Below are 25,682 nucleotides of genomic sequence, written 5' to 3'. Positions count from 1 at the left end.
CACCACCCCCTAGTGTTAACCCCTTCACTGCCAGTGACATTTTTACAGTAATCAATGCATTTTTAATCGCACTGATCTCTGCATTAATGCCAATGGTTCCAAAAATGTGTCAAAATTGTCCGATGTGTCCGATATAATGTTGCAGTCACGATAAAAATCGCAGATCGACGCCATTACTAGTAAAAAAAAATAAAATGATAAAAATGCTATGAATCTATCCCCTATTTTGTAGACACTATAACTTTTGCGCAAACCAATCAATAATATTATTATTCGCTTATTGCGATTTTTTTTACCAAAAATATGTAGAAGAATACATATCGACCTAAACTGAGGAAAAAAATCGTTTTTTTATATATTTTTGGGGATATTTATTATAGCAAAAAGTAAAAAAATAATGCGTTTTTATCAAAATTGTCACTCTTTTTTTGTTTATAGTGCAAAAAATAAAAACCGCAGAAGCGATCAAATACCACCAAAAGAAAGCTCTATTTGAGGGAAAAAAGAACATCAATTTTGTTTAGGTACAACGCCGCAAGACCACGCATTTGTCATTTAAATCGACACAGTGCCGAATCGCAAAAAGTGCTCTGGTCAGGAAGGAAGTGGGTAAATTCTTCCGGGGCTGATGCGGTTAAATAAAGGGCACTACCATAATTAAACGTCAGCTTAAATAAAGGGCACTAATGTAATTACTCGTCAGCTTAAATAAAGGACCCGTAATTACCCATCAGCTTAAATAAAGGACACTACCGTAAGTACCCGTCAGCTTAAATAAGGAGCACTACCGTAATTACCCATTAGCCTAAATAAAGGGCACTACGGTAATTACTCGTCAGCGTAAATAAAGGGTACTACCATAATAACTTGTCAGCCTAAGTAAAGGGCACTACCATAATTACTCTTCAGCTTAAATAATAAAGGGAGCAACCATAATTACACGTTAGCCTAAATAAAAGGCACTAAATCAATTACTCGTCAGCTTAAATAAAGGACACTAATGTAATTATCTGCCAGCTTAAATAAAGGGCACTACCATATTTACTTGTCAGCTTAAATAAAGGGCACTAAATGAATTACTCTTTAGCTTAAATAAAGGGCACTACCGTAATTACCCTTCAGCTTAAATAAATGGCACTACCATAATTACCCATCAGCTTAAATAGAGGGCACTATCAGAATTACTCATTAGCTTAAATAAAAGGCATTACCGTAAGTACTCAGCTTTAAAAAAAAGGGCACTGCCGTAATTACTCGTCAGTTTAAATAAAGGGCACTACCGTAATGACTTATTACCTGCTGCTGTTGCCTTTAGTTTGACTTCTCGACCTAACCTATATGTCTGCAAAATGAAATCACAACACATGGTAGGTTATTTTACTATGTGCAAGATTACAGACATCATAAAGCGCAAGGCAGACAGCTTGTAATGAGGACTGTACATAGTCACCATCCAGTTTAGATGTTTTGCACACTGTCTTATTTGCTTAGGAATGCCTAGGCCCAGCCCACCCACCCATAGGTACACTCAGGCAAGTTAGCCCTACATGTTTGCTATATCAACCTTCTGTTGCTTATTGTTTTACACTAGTGGAAAAGGCTACCGTTTATGTCACTTGGGTCCACTTGTCCCTAAATTTGTGTACATTGCCAGTGTGTTGCCTGTGTTGTTATATACTTTACTACTATATTCTGTGCATCTGCTTCAAGAGATAATACACTCAGTTATTTACTAGTCTCAAATTTAATATCAACGTGATCCTAAGGTATTGAGAAACCTCTCATATAGATCTGCTAAAGTGGGGCAACCTGAGGTATTAGTGGGGCTGATGCCTTTATCAGAGTCCAGGTAAGAGCAGAGGACCCAATACAACCAGCAGCTCCTGCGTAAGTAAGTATATGCATCTTTCTTACACAGGTTAGTCAGCATAGCTGATAGGAGGGGGAGGAAGCATTTTTAAGCCTAGGTTTAGCCTGGAATTCTACTTTGCTACCAGAAGTGTTACATTACACTACACTACACTGAACCTTTCATGCAGATGTTTTTGTTATAACATTTCTTTATAAGGCCAGTATAAAGGAAACCAAGATCACAAAAAGCTTTTGAGTTTAGCCAAATATTTTTTGCTTATTAATTCTTCATGGGCCACATAACTGGGGGTGTTGCAGGGGATCTATCCTTTGTCTGTACACTTTGTACTAAAGGGTGTCCCTCTTTCCCATATCTGAAAGTTTCAAGATATGATGTCTGGGTTCAGACAGCCAGGCCCTCTGATGATGCACACCAGCTTCGCCCCCTTCAGTGCTGTGTTTGTCCTCCTCTGGTCACTTTAAGGAACCAGGTGGCTGCAGAAGAGGAAGAGATGTGATTCACACCTAGGCAAGATTAGAGTAAGGGGGCAGGCCAGGCACAAAATATTAAAAAAGTAAACAAATTAAAAAATTGGCTGATATATATACAGTATATATCAACCATGGAAAGTCATGGAGAGTGTGGGTTTGCTTTTACAAGACAACCATAGCAATTATATAATCCTGTTATTTACACTCCTGTGCCACACTGCATAACCAATACAATAGCTCTATTTCCATTCCACTTCTTGTGCCATCTGCCTGCTCAATGGACAATGAGCAGACAGGTGACACCGAAGCCCAAACAAGTAACTTTGCTGTCACTTGCTATGATGTGGCAGGGATGTGTGAATCACAAGACTGAAACACAAAATACAAAACTTTAGAAGATAAAACAGTTCACGTATATGCATTTTACTGGTGTATTTATTTGTTTGCATGGAGTTTTGCATTTATGTACAGCAATAAGGAACATACATTTTATCCTGAACCAACCTTGCAAAATAAACTCAACCAATTAAAATTGTTATATATAATATAGCTGGTAATTGTTAGTTGCATTTAATTTGACTTATTCTGTATAGCTGAAGATGTTTCACCACTCATTCAAGTAGCGTATTAGTTCTATATAAGTAGAGAGTCATTCTCAATATAGAAAGCAATTTTGTACATACCTTCCCTGAGTTCTCTATCAATCTTCAGGACTGCCTTTTTTCCTGATAGAAGACCCTTGACATCAATCAACTCATTCCCAGATGGAACCCTGTTTGATATCAAAAGTAGTGTTGAATACTAGGAGTAACAGATTTACACTATTAACTGCTTTTGTTGTGTGGACATTCCTAATCAAAAACTCTAATGCTCATAAGTATGGAAAATGACTTAATTAACCTTATACAAATAAAAACATAATTATTTTAAATACATAGTACCCTTGCATGTATGCATTCTCTATATGTCATATGGTAAAACGGTTTGGAGAAAATGATATGAAAACTACCTGTAGTAGTGCTTTCTGGCTTGAGGCAAGGATGTGTTTCTGAAGTAATTGTAAATAAACATTGGAAATGAATAACAGCAAAATTAATTGACAACACTTTATTATAGTTCTAATGAATCTGCTGGCCGATTGGTGCCCTTACTAATTATCATTACCTACATGAAATCCCAGCTAGAGAGAACAGCTAAGGTTAGGGTGCCTACAGACTTTAGAAGCTAGCCAGCTGTGCATGTACACAGCTATTAAACAGATGTTCTGATCAACATCCACTGAACAAATATGCAAGTGCCCATGGTAAACCGTGCAGATGCCAGTTGTCGCTACCAAAAACAAATGCAATTGGATTGAACAAGCCTTCTCGGCCAATTCATTATTTCCCTGACCAGGATTGGCCAGGTAGAATCAGGGAAGACCTGTAGACTTGCAAATGTTCCCTGTTCAAACACTAAAGGGTCACATCAGGAAAACATTAATTTATGCTTGTAGGGCAGCTGTACATTTTAATATACAAAGAGATCATGGGGGTGTCAATGTAAGCCACACCCCCATCTTGGTTCTTGTACTCCCACTCCACTGTTTGCAAATCTTGATGTGATCCAATTATGAGAATCTGCATTAGCCCCATACATGTCAGTGGGGAGGTCTCTAGTTCTTGGGGACCATAATCCAACTATCAGCCTTGTAAATTTTTTGCAGTAGGACTTGTAAAGAACAAATATTGAATATACTTCTCACCTTTCCCCTTTAACATGATCTTCGCTTTGTATTTATATGTAGAGTTGCTTTTTAAAAGAAGACCTGTTGGCATATCTAGGTATCTAAACTGACATCAAAAATGAAAAGCAGGTAGGCATAGTACCTCTGTAGAACTTCATGAGTACCTAGAAATGCTAAATCCCTGGTCATAATAGTCAAGTACTTTTTGCCAATCTCTCCTTCCACAATTCACTATTATTCAAAGAGGACCACAGGGAATTAGAGGCGTAGGAATGGATGCATTATTCCTCAATTTTTTTTTAGACAAAAAATGTAATTTGAATATTATAGTGCCACGGGATTTAGGGCTTCCAGGAACTCTTGAAGTTCTGCAATGGTACATGCATGCACTGGAGAGTGCCTGCTCACTTTTGAGGCCTGCTTAAGTATATAGATATACTGCAAGGTGTACTTTAAGAAAAAATAATTATGTTAAAGAGGTGATACAGAACCACTAAAATAAACAAAATAAAGGGTAAATAGTAATGATACTGTGTTACTTAAATATATCATTAACAGTATAAAGAAGACTGACAAACAAAAAAAAGTGTGTCCAGAGCTCTAAGATGCATTTTTGGGAGGTATGGATCATATTAGTATTTTTAGGAGAAATGTGGGAAAGATGTCAACAGGGCCATAAAGGACTTTGTTCTAACTGTGTTAAAGCGGAACTTTACCTAAAAGAAGATGTTCCGTTTGTTTGTATCCTCCCCCAACTCTGCCACATTGGCACTTTTTGGGGGGGAGCGGGTACCTGGTTTTGACAGGTACCCACTCCCACTTCCAGTCAGATTGCCCCAAGGTCCCAGAACTTTAAGGCACCATTCACAAAGCACAGCCTGGCTCTGGCATGCGCTGTGGGAAACCAGCTGTGAAGCCGCAAGACTTCACTGACAGTTTCCCTTTGAAGAATCGACTCAGGTGAGGACAGTGCTGGATAGGTTGTGATAGGTTGTACTAGACATACCTGTTTTCATCTTGCCTATCTCCACTGGTAACCCAAAAGTCCTGTAAAGAGATATTTTAAAATCCAATAAATGTTTTAATCATAGAATAATTTGTTACATCACATGATAGGTAAATTGGTTTCAAAACTGCAAACATTTTAAAGTAAAATATTAGAGCCAATTATCACATGTGTATGTTAACCACTTGAGGCCTGGCATGTTACACCTCCTTCCTGTCAGGCTATTTTTCAGTTTTCAGTGCTGTGATAGTCTGACTGACAATTACTTAACCATGCAACCATGTACCCAAATTAATTTTATATATTTTTTTGAGAAAGAGGGAGCTTTCTTTTAGTGTTATTTAATAGCCAGAGGGTTTTGTATATTTCTTACTATGTAAAGGAAAAAAAGTTTTATTATTTCAAAATGTTAGCATTTTTTTCCCCTTACTTCCTAGTATAAAATATATCAAGCCATAGATTTGCTGACCCCTCATTTCCTACCTACCAAGCTGCATAAACAGAAAAAATTGTGGTAAAAAAATTGATCTGGCCCACAGAGATGGTTAGCTTAGACGTATGATTTCAAACTGTGGGAAGAAACCAGAGCACCCAAACAAACCCATGCAAAAAAGGGTCGCAAGCAAGAATTTTCACCTATGACCCCAAGGGTACTAACCACTTAGCCAGCTCCTTTTGATTAGCTTTAACTATGTTCACCAAAGACCCATTATATCTCCTATCTCCACCTATTTCCACCTAACAGACATATTTTAATGTTTTTGTGTGTACTATTCAAACTGTTGTTCTTCGTGTAACATGGATTTGTTGTTCGTTTTTATTACTCTTTGGTACAAATAAAAATATAGAATTTTATCCTATGTGTACTGTTTCATTACTCATTAGGATGAAGGCACCTCCCTTTTGTATATGACCTTAAGTTTATTAGAGGCCTTTCTTCTGCTATAAGAATAAATACATAAATAAATAACTTTTTGTCTTTTGCTGTGCTTTGAGAGCTGTCATCAAGGATCCTACCTGTATCTAACTCTTCCTTTTTATTTTCTCTTACGCTGTCTCACACATCAAGTAATGGATGAAGATCTAAGTTATTACAAGGAAGGCATCTCCTGATCTCTGTGCACTGCTACCTCAAAAATCGCTGACCTGGATTACATAGGGATGGGTCTATCTAAATTCATGTAGCCCAATTTTTGTGGCTTCAAGAATTTATACATTATAAAAAAAAAATTATATTATCATTGGGTAGGGAATGAGATGGGTTTAGCTATATTCATGTAGCCTTATTTCTGTGGCTTAAAGAATTTATAATTTATACATAAAAACATTTTGTATATATATAATTAATATATAACAAATATAAAATTATATATAATCATAAAAGGTGCATGACATTGCTCAGTTCATGGTAAAGTGCACATGTGTTAAAAGTGCATAACAGTTCGTATCCAGAGGTGATTGAATGTGCCCAGTTTGTTTTCTTCTGTGATATCAACTTCTGTGTGAAACCATCCTCCATTGATGTTCACTTGGTCCTGGTCCTGTTCAGTTAGTTTTGGTAAACTGTGGTGATGGTCCCTTTAAGGCTTCCTCCACTGCACTTGTCGATATGTTAGGGTAAAACAAATTGCCCTCCCATAGTGTAGTATTGCAAATAAAATCACTTTTTATTAAAAGGAATAATTCTTACATCAAAGTAATAATAAAAACGTCTTTGGTATATCAAATGCTCACCAAAGTATGGTCTCTAACATCACTTCCGGTCCAGAATGCCCTACGCGTTATCTCACATCACGTGACTTCAATCAAGGAGTCCTCTGATGATAACTTTGATGTAAGCATTATTCCTTTAATAAAAAGTAATTTTATTTGTAATACTACACTATGGGTGGTCAATTTGTTTTACCCTAACATATGGACAAGCGCAGTGGAAGCCTTAAAGGGACCATCACCTCAGTATACCAAAACTAACTGAACAGGACCAGGACTAAGTGAACATCGATGGAGAATGGTTTCTAAATGTAATCAAAAGTGCATTTGATTACTCACTAAGGTGAGAGTACTGGGAGCTGAACTGAACTTATTCTCTCTTGAGAGGGGATATGATTTAAATTTACAAATACCACACTGGTGATCCCACAATAGGGATAAAACTTTTTCACAGAAGGGAGTTTACTAAAACACGTGGCCACTCACTAAAATTAGAAGAAAAGAGGTTTAACCTTACGTAGAGGGTTTTTTTGCTGTAAGAGCGGCAAGGATGTGGAATTCCCTTCCACAGGCGGTGGTTTCAGCGGGGGGCATTGATAGTTTCAAAAAACTATAAATATATATATATATAATTTTTTTTTTGCTATGGTTACCCTTTACAATTAAAGAACTTTACATTCTGTGTTGTTTTAAAGCATTTACCTATCCCTTAAAATCCCAGGTTGAGCAGAACAGTGAACTTGTTAACTCCTTCTGCAATCAGTGTATTATCACACAAGGGTAACTGTAGCCACCCCTTACACAAGCAAAAAAGTTGTCACGTAATCTCTTAGAATTAATACGTTGCAGATAGACAAATTGCGCCCAAGTAGAAACAATAACTATGAATTTGTTTCTGAAAGTCCTGGTTTTCATGCTGCATTAATATCTGTCCTACTCTGTTTGCTGTAAAGTGCTCTGAAAGGCGGAGGAAGCCTGTTTTATCACCATAGGTTCTGCTCTGCTAAACACTTTCTATTTTAACTATTGAGCTAAATCATGCATTGTTGTCTAGAGATTACTTCCTCACCTACGTTCTTCAAGGATGAAGGCATTTCAGAACGCTTTATATGAGTTTATTGTTTGATGGATCTGACTACTCATATGCATTGAACAATGTTGTTTTTAAATGAGGCATGATAGGCTCAATTTACAAGTTCCTTGACATCATGAACAGTATAGTGGCAGGGAAAGAAAAATGTAAGAGGACGCGCTTTTTATCTCTCTATTAAATAAATGTTGTTTTTTCAGTGTACACTATAAAATAATTCACACAACAGAGTTGTTGAATGTAGCCCCTTCACACCCAGCCCCACTAACTCTTTAACTTGGCTATTAACCCCTGGGGGTGGGGGGGGGGCAAGAAGGTCTCCCTGATCACGTGACCACTGTGATGGGCTGTTACAGTGGTCACATAATCAGGAACCAGTCCCACTGTTTTTAAAACTCCTTTACTGCTCTCTCTTAAGTTGCAAAGGCAGCAAATGTGGGTGTACACTTGTTACACCCCACAGCGTGACAAAGGTTGTCCCCAACTTAATGGAGCCACACTGCAACTGTCCCACAATCCAATGCAATACACATAGTTGCAGCATGGTGGTGCAGTTTTTTGGAGGTTAAAACAGGCAGTGAGGAGGTGACGTAACACCTTCTCACCACTTGTCAAACGCCTTCTGAAAAGTGATTCACTGTGGATCCCTCGTCAAAGGGTGATGCTAGTGTAAGTGAGTCCTTTGACAGTTGCCACCAAAACATGTGTCACCTTTGGACAATTTTTATCTATTCCTGTTCTAGGGAACAGGATTTTGTTTTAAATATACAGTCAAACTATATATTACATGAGAGAAAAGCCTAAAAAAGCCATTTAAGGCAGAAATATACAATTCATGAATCGTGATGATAGGTATCCACAAATTGCATGGTTTTCCTTGGATGGGGTAATTCACTGCTTGCATGTTCAGAATAATTGGTAAACTGCATTTTGCCTGGAAATTATCATTCATACCTGTCCTATTTCTTTTTCTTACCGTCTTTTTTTTACAACTGGTAACAATAATGATAGACTGGTAAGAATAATGATAATATTAATAAAAAAAGAAAAATAATAACTGAAGTGCTATATTCCTAAACACAGACTCTTTGATCTCTCGGCACTTACTGGCTCATTATATGAAAACCCAAGTCCTTGAGCTGCAATGTGTATGATTTCTGATTCCAGTCTGTGACGTCTTACATATTCTTCAGCCTCCTGGAAAAAACACCACATGTCTATTACATGGAAACTTCTTCATATAACCAATTATATTGATGCCTACGTGTAAATTATTCTCCACTGAAATCAACACAAAAAAAACATTCAAACCAGTCAATTGAACAGAATGATACACACATGCACAGTCCACTCAAAAATACTTTGTAGAGGACCTGCTTTTTTTTTTTCTTTCAATAGTTTTTATTCAAAGACATTTGAAATACAAAAAATGCCAAAAGTAGCATGCAAATATATATGGGTGGGCGCACCCTCGATCCAAATCAATATTCAGAAATACCCAAGTACATCAAACTTGATAAGCCAAGACTACACAAATGCTGGCTATTAAAAAACAATGCAGGTATTATCCCAACTATACTGAAAAATAGGGAACGGTAGTATTAATCAATTAGTATTTCCTTTACTGCAAAGTTTTATGCTTTACATCCCAATTTAGGTTAGAATACATTTTTTTCAAGGAAAAAAAGATTTTGAAAAAAAAGCAGCAAAAAAATTTGAGAAAAGAAGAGGAAAGTTAGGCCTGCCATAGACAGTTCAAATCTCAGCTGGTTCAGCTCTGCTGAACCGCCTGGGATTGGAACCATGTGTGGGCAGGCTGAATGTACCAAGTTGATCGATCAACTTAGGTACCATCAGCCTGCCGGATTCACTTGCGATGATCGCTAGTGGTTGTTATAGCAGCTAGCAATAATCACTGTCTTCTCCCGGTGGGGGTGACTTCCCTGATCCGCCCCCCACTAGGAGCAGACAATTGCAAGACGAGACAAGTCCAAGACGAGATCTCCAACTGTCTTGGCTTTCTTGGGTATTTTCATCCCTGTAACCGAGTAGATAAGGTTGAATATTCTGATCCAAAATTGCTGGACCTTTTGGACAGGCCCACCAGACATAGGACCTGTTTTTTTTTCAAAATTTAGTGATCCTCAAGCAATTGTGTGTGTGTGTGTGTGTCCCTTTAAATTGCCTGTTCATGGCAGTGTTGGTGACTGCCTGTGTTCAACTTCAGAACTCCAGGTTCTGAAGGTGTTTATAAAATCTATGGCACTTACCACTTCAAAATACATTGCTTACACTATTTTCCCTGTGTGATCCTTGTCATCATAGGGTACTAGTGAATGCAACAAAGTATTTGGCTAGTCAAAAGCTATCACAATTAAAAAGGGGAAGCTCCGCTTGTCTGCCTCTCCCCCCTCCACTGCCAAATTTTGCACCTTTTGGGGAGGGAGGGGGGAGAGGGTACCTGGCTTTGACAGGTACCCGCTTGCCACTTCCACTTCTGGCTTAGTTCGCCATGGCGAACTGAGCCAGAGGTTCGGCCCACCTCCTTCCCCCACAGCCTTCTGGGACATTTCACAGGCCCCAGAAGACTGCAACACATCCACAAAGCGCAGCTCAATTCGTGCATGCGCAGTAAAAAACTGGCTGTGAAGCCGCAAGGCTTTGCTGCCGGTTTCCCTTGATCAAGATGGCGACGCCAGCACCTGATTGAAGAATCGGCTCGGGTGAGGACACTGCTGGATGTCTGGACAGGTAAGTGCCCTAATATTAAAAGTCAGCAGCTACATATTTTTTGGGGGGAGCTTGGAGCTCCGCTTTAATTCCAAAATGTTGTAGGGTCTATCAACCCAAAGTAGTATTTTAGTTATAGATGGAGCATTGTGGGTATTGTCAGTCACTGTCTTCTTGCTGTATATGCCTTGGATCTGTCAACATATAGATTGCTTTAGCATTTACCAAAAAATGACATTTTGGGTGGTTTGACACTTTAAATTATGTATAAGACTTTGGTGTTTCTTTCCTAATGTTTGCATGCAAAGCTTACTTAAATATACATGTTTATTTGCAAAACGAATGTACTTCTGTAACCATATGTCAGGTGCAGAAGGAATACCACTGCAGGTATACCCCAGCATTCCACCTAACAGAACTCTCCTGTAAGGTAGGAAAACTTAAAGTGAATTTCACTCTCCCAATCAACATTGGCCTTTTTAGTTCTTATGTTGCTAGCATTAGTTAATCGATAGAAAGGAATATCATATTTACTTGTTTTAAACTTTTTTTTACATTTCTTCAGGTACTTCCTGGTTTCCAGGCCAGGGCATATGACGTCTTACATCCCAGGAGTCTCCAGGTTGGGAGGAGGGGTTTTCTCAGCTAAGCACACCTTCCTTCCTGCATGTCTGAGCTAAAGACATAAGAATTTCAGGAAGTAAATGCTACATGAATCATCTGCCCTTACTAAAAAAGGCCAGGGCCAGAAATACTAGGAGGTGTTTTTCAAAGCGTTTTCTCAGCAAAAAAAAAAAGCTTGGAGACAAGGATGGATAGCTCCATTTGCTTTGAATATTAAAAATGAATGAAAAAGCATTTTGGTTTGTGGTGCTCAGATGCAGTGTATTTCCATCAGGTAACAGTTGTTGAAAATCTTGAATAAAAGCAAAATAAGGGGTAGATAGGGTTGATTGTGTACAAGAACATAAGAGGTGAGCATCAAAGAAAAATAATTATGATATTTGAGACTGCTGAACCTGATGACTGCAACATCTGCCTATGCATAGTTAATGATAACTAAACCCAAGAATACAGATTTCATATTTTGCAGTTTACCAGTACTTAGATGTGAGGACTGCATTTGTTTTCCATTTTAGGCTTAAACTATTTGCATAAAATGCACAAAATACCTGTTGATCTTGCTAGAAATACAGTATCCTTGGCGCGTCCTGTGAGCTAAACTGGTAAGCATGAAAATCTTATTTTCCTTCTGTTACCTCGCCATCCTCCATGTAAAAGAGATGAACAAATGCAAACATGGCCACCTAGTGTGACAACCATGGCTCCCTCCATAGATACAGTGGACTGAGTGACATAATCAGCCAGGGTGAAGGGGGTATTATTTTGCAGAATTACCAGTTACAAATAAAAAAAAAATAAAAGCCAGAAAAGGAAAAAATAATGAAGCCAGATAATATAAAGTACCGATTGTTAATATGGATCTGCAATATACCGGTACATAACATTTTTGTTTTTGGGTTTAGATATACTTTAAATTAGCTTTAAACCTTTACTGGATTACATCTAGCTTGCTTTATCACCAAGTATCATAAACAATTGGTATTTTTTATTCTTTTCTCGTAAAATAATGTTTTCACCTTTTTTTAACCTCTGCTACATCCTAGTGCTATTGATCTTGTTCTGCCTTTTTCAGTCTACACATACTCCAGTGGTGGCTACACATCATTGTTCTGGATAAGCTTTCTAGTAATGACAATAGTGAACCATGCCTATGCAATGTGTGTTGGCAAAACCCCCAGTGTTTGCAGCAGTGTTGCCATGTGAAAGGGTAATAATGCATTAGCACAACCGGTAGATTGTCACCAAATTATCATTAAGTGCCTGAACAAGGACCTTCATGATAGAATCATCAGCCATTATATTACTGAAAGCTGTAGATGTAAAAAAAAAAGACTTAAGGACTTTTGAAATTTGAATAACATGTTGAGATATATTTATGATTGGGTTTTGAGGAACTTTAAAGGATCTTTTCCATTACTAGTTCTTTATTTGTTCACTTAAAGAAGAACTTCACTGCATCTGAATATCACAAACCAAAAATGCTGTTTCATTAATTTTGGGGCAAACTCCCTCATCCCCCCCACATCTTCATGCTTTATTTTGCTAAGAAATCACATAGCATTTCTGGCCATGGCCATCTTGATTAAGGGCAGATAATTTATGTAGCATTTACTTCCTGGATACCCATCTTCCCTGAGCTCAGGCATGAATTCCTTCCTTCCTGAAGACTCCTGGGATGTATGACATCATTTGCCTAGGCATGGAAACCAGGAAGAAACTGAATTTTTTTTTTTAAAGTTTAAAACAAGTAAATATGATATACAATCCTATCTGTTTACTAATGCTGGCAGCATTATGATTAAAAATAGTCAAAGTTCATTGAGAGACTGAAGTTCCACTTTAAATTCCAGGAAGTTTTAAATATGGATGCTCCTGCTTACCTTCCTAGGCCTAACATCAGCTGGATCCAAATAATCTTGTAAAAGACCCTCATAAAAGCTGACATTTTCCAACACATCCTTATCTTCAGGATGGAAGAGCAGATAGGATCTGGCGCATTCTAAAGCTTTCAAGTGATCTCCAACTAAATGGAAAAATCCAAACAATGCATTACAGTCAAATAGAGAAAAAAGCGCCTGAATCATTTAATGACAAACATAATAACTAAAAAAGTTTGTTTTTGATAGCGTGAAGAAGAGTATCAACCCTTGGTTGTTGACAGCTTCCCCTTGTAGGGATACGTCCCACTGACAACAGAAAGTAAGGGAAATCCCCCTTTCTGACAGGTACTTCTGGAAGAAAAGGCAAGAAAAAATATCCAAAAGGCAACATATGTTTTAGCACATAAAGCGTAATAGAGATTAAAACCCTCCCCTACTAAATCTGAAAAAAGAATGGACAGAATTTTACTTTAAATTAAGTCTACATTCAAATGAGCACAGAGCAGCGTCCATTGGCAATAATCAATAGTAGTACTTTCTTTGTAGAAATCAATGGCGGGGGCTGCTGCTGTTTACTGCTCATCTAAGCAGATTATAAAGGATTTATATAGCGGCAACAGTTTACGCAGCACTTTACAATAAAAAGGGGGACAGTACAATTACAATACAGTTCAATATAGAAGGAATAGGACGGCCCTGCTCATGGAGCTTGCAATCTAAAGGGGAGGGAGGTGGTACAATAGATAAAAGCTGCAGGGGATGATCTGATGGAGGTGACTCAAGTACAGATGGAGGTGGGGTAGGCTTCCCTGAATAACTGAGTTTTCAAGTATCACCCAACAGCAGACAGGGTAAGAGATGACTGGACCTACTGGAGCAGAGAGGTCCAGAGGATGGGAGAGGCTCTGGAGAAGTCCTGGAGATGAGCATGGGAGGAGGTAACAAGGGAGCTAGAGAGAAGGAGGTCCTGGGAAAAGTGGAGAGGACGATTTCTGCGATATCTGCAGATGAGGTTGGTGATATACTCTAGCTTGGGGTGATGTTGTGGATGGCCTTGAATGTTGTGGTTAGTATTTTGAATTTTATACGATGGGGTAGGGGAAGCCAGTAAAGAGATTGGCAGAGAGGGATTGGAGCAGGTACTTGGGAAAGAGGCCTGCACATAGCCTAATCAGATAGTTAGTAGTAAACTATCTGCTGCTATTCTGCCACGTGAATGTAGCCTAAAACTCTAAAAATCAAATGTCTCCAACATTTTAAAATCCTGCTTAAAAACTATGTTGCCAACTAAAAACCTGCAGGTAAAACAAAAACAAAAAAAAAAAAAAAATCAAGTACTTGCGTGCAGTTTTTTTTTTCTTCTAGCTACAATGGACACTGCAAAGTGTCTATAAACTTGCTCCACATTCTGACTACTCCAAAAGGAGTATATTCCTTAGTACTGCCCCCTCCTTCCTCGCATGTCATAGCCTTCTTTTCTTTTGGGAGTGTGTAGTTACCCTTATGCGCTGGCCCTTCTGCTCCACCTCTTCCCTCACCTGCCCCACTTTTGTGTAGGTAAAGGGGAATAATATAGCTTGTCACTTGAGTCGCAGCACTAAATTTAGTGGGGCTGCTGACATCAAAAGATGGGGACACCCAGCAGCAGTCTTAGGGCTTTTAAGTGTCTACACAAGGGGTCTTCTACAGGTAAAAGTTACAATGGGGTTGGCTATTTGCAGGGATTAGCCCCTTAACCAGTTAGGTTGCCACCCATCCGGGATTTACCCGGACAGTCCGGGTTTTAAATCATTTACCCGGGTTTCGGATTACCGGAAACCCAGACATATTATTCAGATCCATAGGCATGTGCACAGGGTGTGCCAAGTGTGAAAGCTGCTCCTTCTCCTCCCACCTCTACACATTAGTGTCTGCCCACTCACACTCCATTCCCTGGCGTACTATGCCTCAGAAAATGGATGTGTGGGTGGGAAGTTTGAAGCCGGCAGATACAAGGTCTAATGTACACAGGGCATTTGCCCAGCTCTCCTAAAGGCCTTTCTTCCTGGTTTGATGCGTGTAAAGACATCTAGATCAGGGGTCTCAAACTGGCAGCCCTCCAGCTGTTGCGAAACTACAAGTCCCATGAGGCACTGCAAGGCTGACAGTTACAAGCCTGACTCCCACAGGCAGAGCCATGATGGGACTTGTAGTTTCATAACAGCTGGAGGGCCACCAGTTTGAGACCCCTGATCTAGATGCTTTTAGGTACACCAAGCACTTAGGTGTTAATTTGTTATGTTAAAATAGATCAACACTCAAGCGCTAAACACACCTGGCGTTAACACGTGTTTACATACATTAAGTATTTTTTTCTGCCAAAAAGCTGCTGCTTCTAGATGTGCCGGCAGTGTTTTTCTTCTACCTGTAAATACCTCTGCTTCTAAACGACTATGTGTGCATGGGCGCATAGGCTAACACGGAGGAGCGTTTAGAGACAGAAAAAGAAAGCCAGACACTCCTAAAAGCAGCGTTTTTTAATAGAAGGTTAAACGCTTTGGTTTTACAATATATTTTAATGATTTAGTGCATAATTCAAAAAACGACATACAACTTGTAAGAAGCTTAAAGACAACAAAAAAGAAATTAGAATAAAAGTAATATTACCTCTGTAGTAGCTGAATTGCAGGAAGTCATAATGTAAGGGAAGGAAGTCCTCAATAGGTGATAGGCGTCCTGGACGTGTGGACAGGTCTCTTATGCATTCATGTTCACAAACTAAGATCTGGATATAGTGATCTTTAATTGGGGGGAGGAAAAAATCATATAATTAAAATTAACTTAACTGGATGCCAATTATACATTTGTTCTTTATTTTATACCATAACCGTACTGAAGGAAATTCAGACTATTGTCAGCAGTTGCCCACTTCTCAAAATCATTGCTCATAAATCTGCTAGTTCGTTCTTTCTGTTAATAGAAATTCACTGACTTGGCAAAGAACATATAGCCACATAAAAGCTATTCATCATAAGGCTTGTCTCTCTGTCTTCAGAAAAAAAAAAACTCCAATGAGAAAACTTTTTGTTTGCCAATTTGGGAAGAAACTTCCCAGGTTTTAAGGTACATCACTAAAAACATAACATAACATTTCCATAGTTCGCACACTCTGCTAATGATTTGCAGAGCTTGTCTACAAGTTCTTAGCTATCTGACAATCTTTTTCTTTTATGGGTGTAATCCATCTCAAAATCAGCAGTACCAAGTCTCCTGGAGTCACACTGAGCAGTAAACCAATTTACGAATATTCAGGGTCATAAAACAGACTGGCCCTGAAACATTTTATCTTGATTATTAGCAGCCTATTTTTCAGCCATTATAGTGTGGTATACAGGCAGTTTTCAGTCAAAGAACTAGTGACCTCCACAGAGTAATTGTATAGCTGGCTCAGTACTATAGCTTACTAAAGGCTTCCATATGTGCAATTTCTGGGCAGTGTGCAGAGATTTACTAGGGGGATGGCTGGGACACAGACATGTGATAGTCGTTGTGTGATGGTAATAATCAATACGCCAAGGAGAAAGAATAATTATTGGAATGAAATTAACCTGTTCAGTGTAAAAAAACAAACAAAAAAACATGTGTCTTTTATAATGTTACTTACTGGGTTTCAACTGGCATCATTCATCATTAAAGCATGTCTCTAAAAATAGGTATTTTCCCTGGTAACTAAACAATTCCATTGGTAACTTGGTGCATTCAAAGAACTCTCAGATACGAAAAATCAGTAGTCCTAGTGCCCTCTCTGGAAATGTGCACTCTCTCAGTTATAGCTCTGCTCACAAGTACATGCATCACTCCTGCACCACACCACTCTCAGATAAAGCACTGATCTCATAGCACGCTCTCTAATAGATACACCTCTATCAGATAAACACTGCTCTCATTGCACTCTCTCTAGTAGAAGAAGCACTCTCAGGTAAAGCACTGCTCTCATTGCACTCTCTCTAGTAGATACACCACTCTCAGGTAAAATACTGCTCTCATAGCGCACTCTCTAGTAGATACACCACTCTCAGGTAAAATACTGCTCTCATAGCACTCTCTCTAATAGATACACCACTATCAGATAAACACTGCTCTCATTGCACTCTCTCTAGTAGATACACCACTATCAGATAAAGCACCGCTCTCATTGCACTCTCTCTAGTAGATACACCACTATCAGATAAAGCACCGCTCTCATTGCACTCTCTCTAGTAGATACACCACTCTCAGGTAAAGCACTGGTCTCATAGCACTCTCGCTAGTAGATACACCACTCTCAGGTAAAGCACTGCTCTCATTGCACTCTCTCTAGCAGATACACCACTCTCAGGTAAAGCACTGCTCTCATTGCACTCTCTCTAGTAATTACACCACTCTCAGGTAAAATACTGCTCTCATAGCACTCTCTCTAGTAGATACACCACTATCAGATAAAGCACCGCTCTCATTGCACTCTCTCTAGAAGATACACCACTCTCAGGTAAAGCACCGCTCTCATTGCACTCTCTCTAGTAGATACACCACTCTCAGGTAAAGCACCACTCTCATTGCACTCTCTCTAGTAGATACACCACTCTCAGGTAAAGCACCACTCTCATTGCACTCTCTCAAGTAGATACACCACTCTCAGGTAAAATACTGCTCTCATAGCACTCTCTCTAGTAGATACACCACTCTCAGATAAAGCACTGCTCTCATTGTACTCTCTCTAGCAGATGTAGCACTATCAGGTAAAGCACTGCTCTCATTGCACTCTCTCTAGTAGATACACCACTCTTAGGTAAAGCACCGCTCTCATTGCACTCTCTACACCACTCTCAGGTAAAGCACTGCTCTCATTGCACTCTCTCTAGTAGATACACCACTCTCAGGTAAAGCACCGCTCTCATTGCACTCTCTCTAGTAGATACACCACTCTCAGGTAAAATACTGCTCTCATACTGTAGCACTCTCTCTAGTAGATACACCACTCTCAGATAAAGCACTGCTCTCATTGTACTCTCTCTAGCAGATGCAGCACTCTCAGGTAAAGCACTGCTCTCATTGCACTCTCTCTAGTAGATACACCACTCTTAGGTAAAGCACTGATATCATTGCACTCTCTCTAGTAGATACACCACTGTCAGGTAAAATACTGCTCTCATAGCACTCTCTCTAGTAGATACACCACTATCAGATAAAGCACCGCTCTCATTGCACTCTCTCTAGAAGATACACCACTCTCAGGTAAAGCACCACTCTCATTGCACTCTCTCTAGTAGATACACCACTCTCAGGTAAAGCACTCCTTTCATAGCTCTCTCAGGTAAAGCACTGCTCTCATAGCACGCTGTCTAGTAGATGCACCACTCTCAGGTAAAGCACTGCTCTCATAGCACACTGTCTAGTAGATGCACCACTCTCAGGTAAAGCACTGCTCTCATAGCACACTGTCTAGTAGATGCACCACTCTCAGGTAAAGCACTGCTCTCATAGCACGCTGTCTAGTAGATGCACCACTCTCAGGTAAAGCACTGCTCTCATAGCACTCTCTCTCTCTCGTAGATACACCACTCTCAGGTAAAGCACTCCTTTCATAGCTCTCTCAGGTAAAGCACTGCTTTCATAGTACACTGTCTAGAAGATGCACCACTCTCAGGTAAAGCATTGCTCTCATAGCAGTCTCTCTCTCTCTAGTAGATACACCACTCTCAGGTAAAGCACTCCTTTCATAGCTCTCTCAGGTAAAGCACTGCTCTCATAGCACACTGTCTAGTAGATGCACCACTCTCAGGTAAAGCATTGCTCTCATAGCAGTCTCTCTCTCTCTAGTAGATACACCACTCTCAGGTAAAGCACTCCTTTCATAGCTCTCTCAGGTAAAGCACTGCTCTCATAGCATGCTGTCTAGTAGATGCACCACTCTCAGGTAAAGCACTGCTCTCATAGCACACTGTCTAGTAGATGCACCACTCTCAGATAAAGCACTGCTCTCATAGCACTCTCTCTCTCTCTCTCTCTCTCTAGTAGATACACCACTCTCAGGTAAAGCACTCCTTTCATAGCTCTCTCAGGTAAAGCACTGCTCTCATAGCACACTGTCTAGTAGATGCACCACTCTCAGGTAAAGCATTGCTCTCATAGCAGTCTCTCTCTCTCTCTAGTAGATACACCACTCTCAGGTAAAGCACTCCTTTCATAGCTCTCTCAGGTAAAGCACTGAACTCATAGCACTCTGTCTAGAGATGCACCACTCTCAGGTAAAGCACTGATCTCATAGCACGCTGTCTAGTGGATGCATCACTCTCAGGTAAAATATTTCTCTCGTAGCACTCTCTCTCTCTAGTAGACGCAGCACTCTCAGGTTAAGCACTACTCTTATAGCACTTGTTTTAGTAGATTCAACACTCTCAGGTAAAGCACTGCTCTCACAGTGCTGCATCTATTAGAAAGAGTGCTATAAGAGCAATGTTATACCTATGGGTGCCATACATACTAGACAGAGTGTTATTAGGTAAAACACTGCTCTCATACAGTAGAACTCTCTCTAGTAGCTACAGCATTCTCGGGTACGCCACTACTCTCATAGCACTCTCTAGCAGATGCACCACTCTCAGATAAAGCACTGCTCTCATAACACTTCCGCTAACAGATGCAGCACTCTCAGGTAAAGCACTGCTCTCATATCGCTCTCTCTAGTAGAAACACCACTCTCAGGTAAGCACTGCTCTCATAGCACCCCCTCCAGTAGGTTCTAAAAATATGCACTGTCACTGTACTAATGACACTTGTTAGGAAGGGGTTAACATTAGCGGCAATCAAAGGGTTAACTGGGGGTCCTGTGCTTTCTTTTGGTGTGGGAGGTGTTTCTACAAGGGGAAGGCATTGATCCATGTTCCTTGATTTGAAGGAACACTGGATCAATAGCTTCCCTACTGACAGAGCGGCAATCTGCCTTGTTTACATAGGCAGATCTCCATTCTGCCTGTGTACTGTATATACAGCGGGTGACGGTAGACACTGAGTCCACAAGACCCGCCACTGGGCTCCCACTAGGTACATGATCTTGCACAGAACGGCTTCCCTGCCGCAGTATATGTACGGTGGGCAGTCCGCAAGTGGTTAAAGTGATTCTAAAGGTTAATTTTTTATCTTTTGCAATGGTTTTTCACAGAGCAGCCCTGATTCTCCTTTTCTTGGGTCCCCCCCAGACGCTTCTGGCTCCTTCCACCTGCCGAATGTCCCCATAGCAAGCGGCTTGCTATGGGGGCACTTGTGCATGCTCACTGCCTCTGTGTGCCAATAAGACTCACAGAGCGTGACTCGGCCCCGCCTCCGATCCCTCCACACTGGCTGTGATTGACAGCAATGGGAGCCAATGGCTCCTGCTGCTGTGTCTCAGCCAATAAGAAGGGAGAGACCGGGGGCAGTTGTTGCTCTCATGTACATCGATGAAGGAAGAGACCTGGGGGAGCTGCTGCTCTCATGTTTGGAGACCACTGTTATAGGGTTTTTAACCATTCTCTACTCTATCTGAAACAAACAAAAATACAATACACTTTAAGTGGTATATTCTAAACCATAGAGAGAAAGTAAATATTCCCACGCTGCCTGAACTAAAAATAAATAAATATGGTGCTTGGTTGCGGCAAGCACCGATTGGGTGAAACACTACCCAGCAGGAAATATAATAAAAAAATCAATATATGGTGCTGCGTTCCAAGTATAGAAAACAAATAAAGTGCTCAGTGATTCATATAAAGTGCTAAGTGTACAAGATAATGGACTAAAAAAAAAATTCTAATTCATACACTAAAAAACACAGTAAATGCAGAATCTAAAGTGCTAAATGATCAAAGAAATAGGTGATGAACTTCCCATGTGCAATAGGTGCAAATAGTCCAGTATAGTACAACGTCCAAAACGATGCTAACCTAAACAGAATAAGGTGCAAGTGACACAAAGTTCAAAGTAAACATATATCTTCAGAATTGTGCTAGTGATTACAGTGTTAAGTGTTGAATTCCAACTGGCATTTGTGATAATGTGAATAAGTGATCCTTTTCTTTAGTGCGGTTACACCTAAGGGTGCAGTGGCTCCTTACCTTACCGCTATAAGGTAACAGCATAAAAATAACCAAGGGTAATCCGAATTCCAGGATCCTGCAATGGGTCTCCCTGAATATTTCTTTATGGATGGTGATCTATATGGAGCCTGGTATCCTGGTGAATGCTTCTTATTTATATATGTGTCTCCTTTACAGGGGTTACTAGCGGTGGAGATAGTCTCAGGTGGACACATCAACTGATGGAGAAAAAAAAGAGAGCAGGGGGCCCCAATGGTGAAGTATATAAAACTAGCGATTTATTTGCTTACAGCCAAAGTAAGGTACTCACATAAAAGCAGTTAAAATGAAGTAAAACGTAAAACGAGCAGCGAGCTCGCGGCCTGACATCACTTCCAGTGCCCGTCTATTCCGATGCGCATCGTCACGATCACGTGACTTCATCAGGGAATATAGATTAGCACTGGAAGTGTCCTTAAATAGGCTTAATATTGTGTACTAACGAGTGGCCATTTTCTTGTAGTCCTATAGTTAATGGCGGACATTTTTTAGTAGATGTTCATGAAAAAAACTACAACCGCAGCCATTTTCTTGTAGTCTACAATCAGTAAACACAACGGCTGCCATTTTTTAGCTGATCTTGAAACAAATATTAAACACACAGTCACCAATCGTAATTACTAAAATAGATAATGAGCAAAGTTTGATGTTATGTACTGCTTGGATGGCACATATCCCAGCAAATTTGATGATGCCAAGGAACATAGAAATGTTTATACAGTATCTCTGGATGTATATCTATTCTTAGGTATGGGAAACGGCCGAGACAGAGGGTGCTGGGGACACCGGAAATTAAGTCAATAACTCAACATATCTCATATATACATAAAACAGTGCCTGGATTGATAGATATTGGGGAAGTGAAACATATCTTATCTACAAAAAAAGGGGGAAGAACTAGAGAGTAAATTAAAATATATTATATTATAATATATATATATATATATATATATATATATATATATATATATATATATATATATATATATATGCACAAATTGGTCATGCTTAAACTAATAACACACAAAGAATTCAATGTTACAATGTTTTTATTGAACACACCATGTAAACATTCACAGTGCAGGTGGAAAAAGTATGTGAACCCTTGGATTTAATAACTGGTTGAACCTCCTTTGACAGCAATAACTTCATCCAAACGTTTCCTGTAGTTTCAGATCAGACGTGCACAACAGTCAGGAGTTATTCTTGACCATTCCTCTTTACAGAACTGTTTCAGTTCAGCAATATGCTTGGGATGTCTGGTGTGAATCGCTTTCTTGAGGTCATGCCACAGCATCTCAATTGGGTTGAGGTCAGGACTCTGACTGGGCCATTCCAGAAGGCATATTTCCTTCTGTTTAAGCCATTCTGTTGTTGATTTACTTCTATGCTTTGGGTCGTTGTCCTGTTGCAACACCCATCTTATGTTGAGCTTCAGCTGGTGGACAGATGGCCTTAAGTTCGCCTGCAAAATGTCTTGATAAACTTGGGAATTCATTTTTCCTTCGATGATAGCAATCCGTCCAGGCCCTGATGCAGCAAAGCTGCCCCAACCCATGATGCCCCCACCACCATACTTCACAGTTGGGATGAGGTTTTGATGTTGGTGTGCTGTGCATATTTTTCTTCACACATAGTGTTGTGTGTTTCTTCCAAACAACTCAACTTTGGTTTCATCTGTCCACAGAATATTTTGCCAGTACTGCTGTGGAACATCCAGGTGCTCTTGTGCAAACTGTAAATGTGCAGCAATGTTTTTTTTGGACAGCAGTGGCTTCCTCTGTGGTATCCTCCCATGAAATCCATTCTTGTTTAGTGTTTTACGTATCGTAGATTCACTAACAGGGATGTTAGCATATGCCAGAGACTTTTGTAAGTCCTTAGCTGACATTCTAGGATTCTTTTTCACCTCATTGAGCAGTATGCGCTGTGCTCTTGCAGTCATCTTTACAGGACGCCCACTTCTAGGGAGAGTAGCAGCAGTGCTGAACTTTCTCCATTTATAGACAATTTATCTTACCGTGGACTGATGATCAGCAAGGCTTTTGGAGATACTTTTATAACCCTTTCCAGCTTTATGCATGTCAACAATTCTTAATCGTAGGTCTTCTGAGAGCTCTTTTGTTCAAGGCATCATTCACATCAGGCAATGCTACTTGTGAAACGCAAACCCAGAACTGGTGTGTGTTTTTTATAGAGCAGGGCAGCTGTAACCAACACCTCCAATCTCATCTCATTGATTGGACTCCAGTTGGCTGACACCTCACTCCAATTAGCTCTTGGAGATCTCATTAGTCTAGGGGTTCACATACTTTTTCCACCTGCACTGTGAATGTTTACATGGTGTGTTCAATAAAAACATGGTAACATTTAATTCTTTGTGTGTTATTAGTTTAAGCAGTCTGTGATTGTCTATTGTTGTGACTTAGATGAAGATCAGATCAAATTTTATAACCAATTTGTGCAGAAATCCATATCATTGCAAAGGGTTCACATACTTTTTATTGCAACTGTATATACACACACACAGTAATTCAAAAAAGTGAGTACACCCCTTAGATTTTTGTAAGTATTCTAATATATTTTTTCATGTGACAACATTGAAGAAACGATACTTTGCTACAATTTAAACTAGTGTGTGTATAGTTTGTATAACAGTGTAAATTTGCTGTCCCCTCAAAATAACTCAACACACAGCCATTAATGTCTAAACCGCTGGCAACAAAAGTGAATACACCCCTAAGTGAAAATGTCCAAATTGGACCCAAAGTGTCAATATTTTGTGTGGCCACCATTATTTTCCAGCACTGCCTTAACCCTCTTGGGCATGTAGGTCACCAGAGCTTCACAGGTTGCCACTAGAGTCCTCTTCCACTTTTCCATGATGACATCACAGAGCTGGTGGATGTTAGAGACCTTGCGCTCCTCCACCTTCCCTTTATAGATGCCCACACAGATGCTTAATAGGGTTTAGGTCTGGAGACATGCTTGGCCAGTCCATCACCTTTACCCTCAGCTTCTTTAGCAAGGCAGTGGTCGTCTTGGAGGTGTGTTTGTGTCATTATCATGTTGGAATACTGCCCTGTGGCACAGTCTCCGAAGGGAGGGGATCATGCTCTGCTTCAGTATGTTACAGTACATGTTGGCATTCATGGTTCCCTCATTGAACTGCAGCTCCCCAGTGCTGGCAGCACGCATGCAGCCCCAGACCATGACTCCCACCACCATGCTTGGCTGTAGGCAAGACACACTTGTCTATGTACTCCTCACTTGGTTGCAGCCAAATAAGTTTATCTTGGTCTCATCAGACCACAGGACATGGTTCCAGTAATCCATGTCCTTAGTCTGCTTGTTTTCAGCAAACTGTTTGTGGGGTTTCTTGTGCATCATCTTTAGAAAAGGCTTCCTACTGGGACGACAGCCATGCAGACCAATTTGATGCAGTGTATGGTCTGAGCACTGACAGGCTGACCCCCCACCCCTTCAACCTCCGCAGCAGTGCTGGCAGCACTCATACGTCTATTTCCAAAAGATAACCTCTGGATAACCTTTGGTCAACCATGGCAAGGCCTGTTCTGAGTGGAACCTGTCCTGTTAAACCGCGGTATGGTCTTGGCCACCGTGCTGCAGCTTAGTTTCAGGGTCTAGGCAATCTTCTTATAGCCTAGGCCAACTTTATGTAGAGCAACAATTCTTTTTTTCAGATCCTCCGAGAGTTCTTTGCCATGAGGTGCCATGTTGAGCTTCCAGTGACCAGTATGAGAGAGTGAGAGCGATAACACCATATTTAACACACCTGCTCCCCATTCACACCTGAGACCTTGTAACACTAATGAGACTCAAGACACCAGAGAGGGAAAATGGCTAATAGGGCCCAATTTGGACATTTTCACTTAGGGGTGTACTCACTTTTGTTGCTAACGGTTTTAAAATTAATGGCTATGTGTTGATTTATTTTGAGGGGACAGCAAAATTGATACTGTTATACAAGCTGTACACTCACTACTTTACATTGTAGCAAAGTGTCATTTCATCAGTGTTGTCACATGAAAAGATATAATAAAATGTTTACAAAAATGTGAGGGGTGTACTCACTTTTGTGAGATTATGTATATATATATATATATATATATATATATATATATATATATATATATATATATATATATATATATATAAAAATTCATAGTGTATATATATATATATATATTTATATATAAGACAACCAAACTAGCACTAAAAATTCTTAAAACTATTTCTTACTTGTTAAAAATCACTGATAAAACAGTTGAGGTCGAATTCAATGTTCAATCCCCGAGGTGCAAAAGTGTCCAATATAAAAATCCATTTGACTCTAACTGACTAAGGGTCCTTACTTTATGACCACTACGCCAGTGTTTTTTGTATGGTTCAATGCCCCAAAACCTCAATTGGGTGGGGT

At 39.8% G+C, this 25,682-nt stretch overlaps 1 protein-coding gene across 2 annotated transcripts in view; it reads right to left on the bottom strand.

Moving 5' to 3' along the window:
- Positions 1–25,682, bottom strand: part of P3H2 (prolyl 3-hydroxylase 2) — a 292,787-nt gene that overhangs the window by 40,511 nt on the left and 226,594 nt on the right. Inside the window, exons 4-9 of one of the 2 annotated variants that reach the window (XM_073626398.1) lie at positions 15,756–15,887; positions 13,110–13,252; positions 8,983–9,072; positions 5,076–5,116; positions 3,353–3,391; positions 3,027–3,115 (exon numbers count right to left, since the gene is read on the bottom strand). In XM_073626398.1, coding sequence (XP_073482499.1) covers positions 3,027–3,115; positions 3,353–3,391; positions 5,076–5,116; positions 8,983–9,072; positions 13,110–13,252; positions 15,756–15,887 — 534 coding nt within the window. The remainder of the gene's footprint in view (positions 1–3,026; positions 3,116–3,352; positions 3,392–5,075; positions 5,117–8,982; positions 9,073–13,109; positions 13,253–15,755; positions 15,888–25,682) is intronic. The other variant, XM_073626399.1, reaches the window with a different exon arrangement.

Source organism: Aquarana catesbeiana, linkage group LG04 (assembly GCF_042186555.1).
Source record: "Aquarana catesbeiana isolate 2022-GZ linkage group LG04, ASM4218655v1, whole genome shotgun sequence".
Taxonomy (NCBI): domain Eukaryota; kingdom Metazoa; phylum Chordata; class Amphibia; order Anura; family Ranidae; genus Aquarana; species Aquarana catesbeiana.
This window is presented reverse-complemented; position numbering and strand designations above follow the sequence as displayed.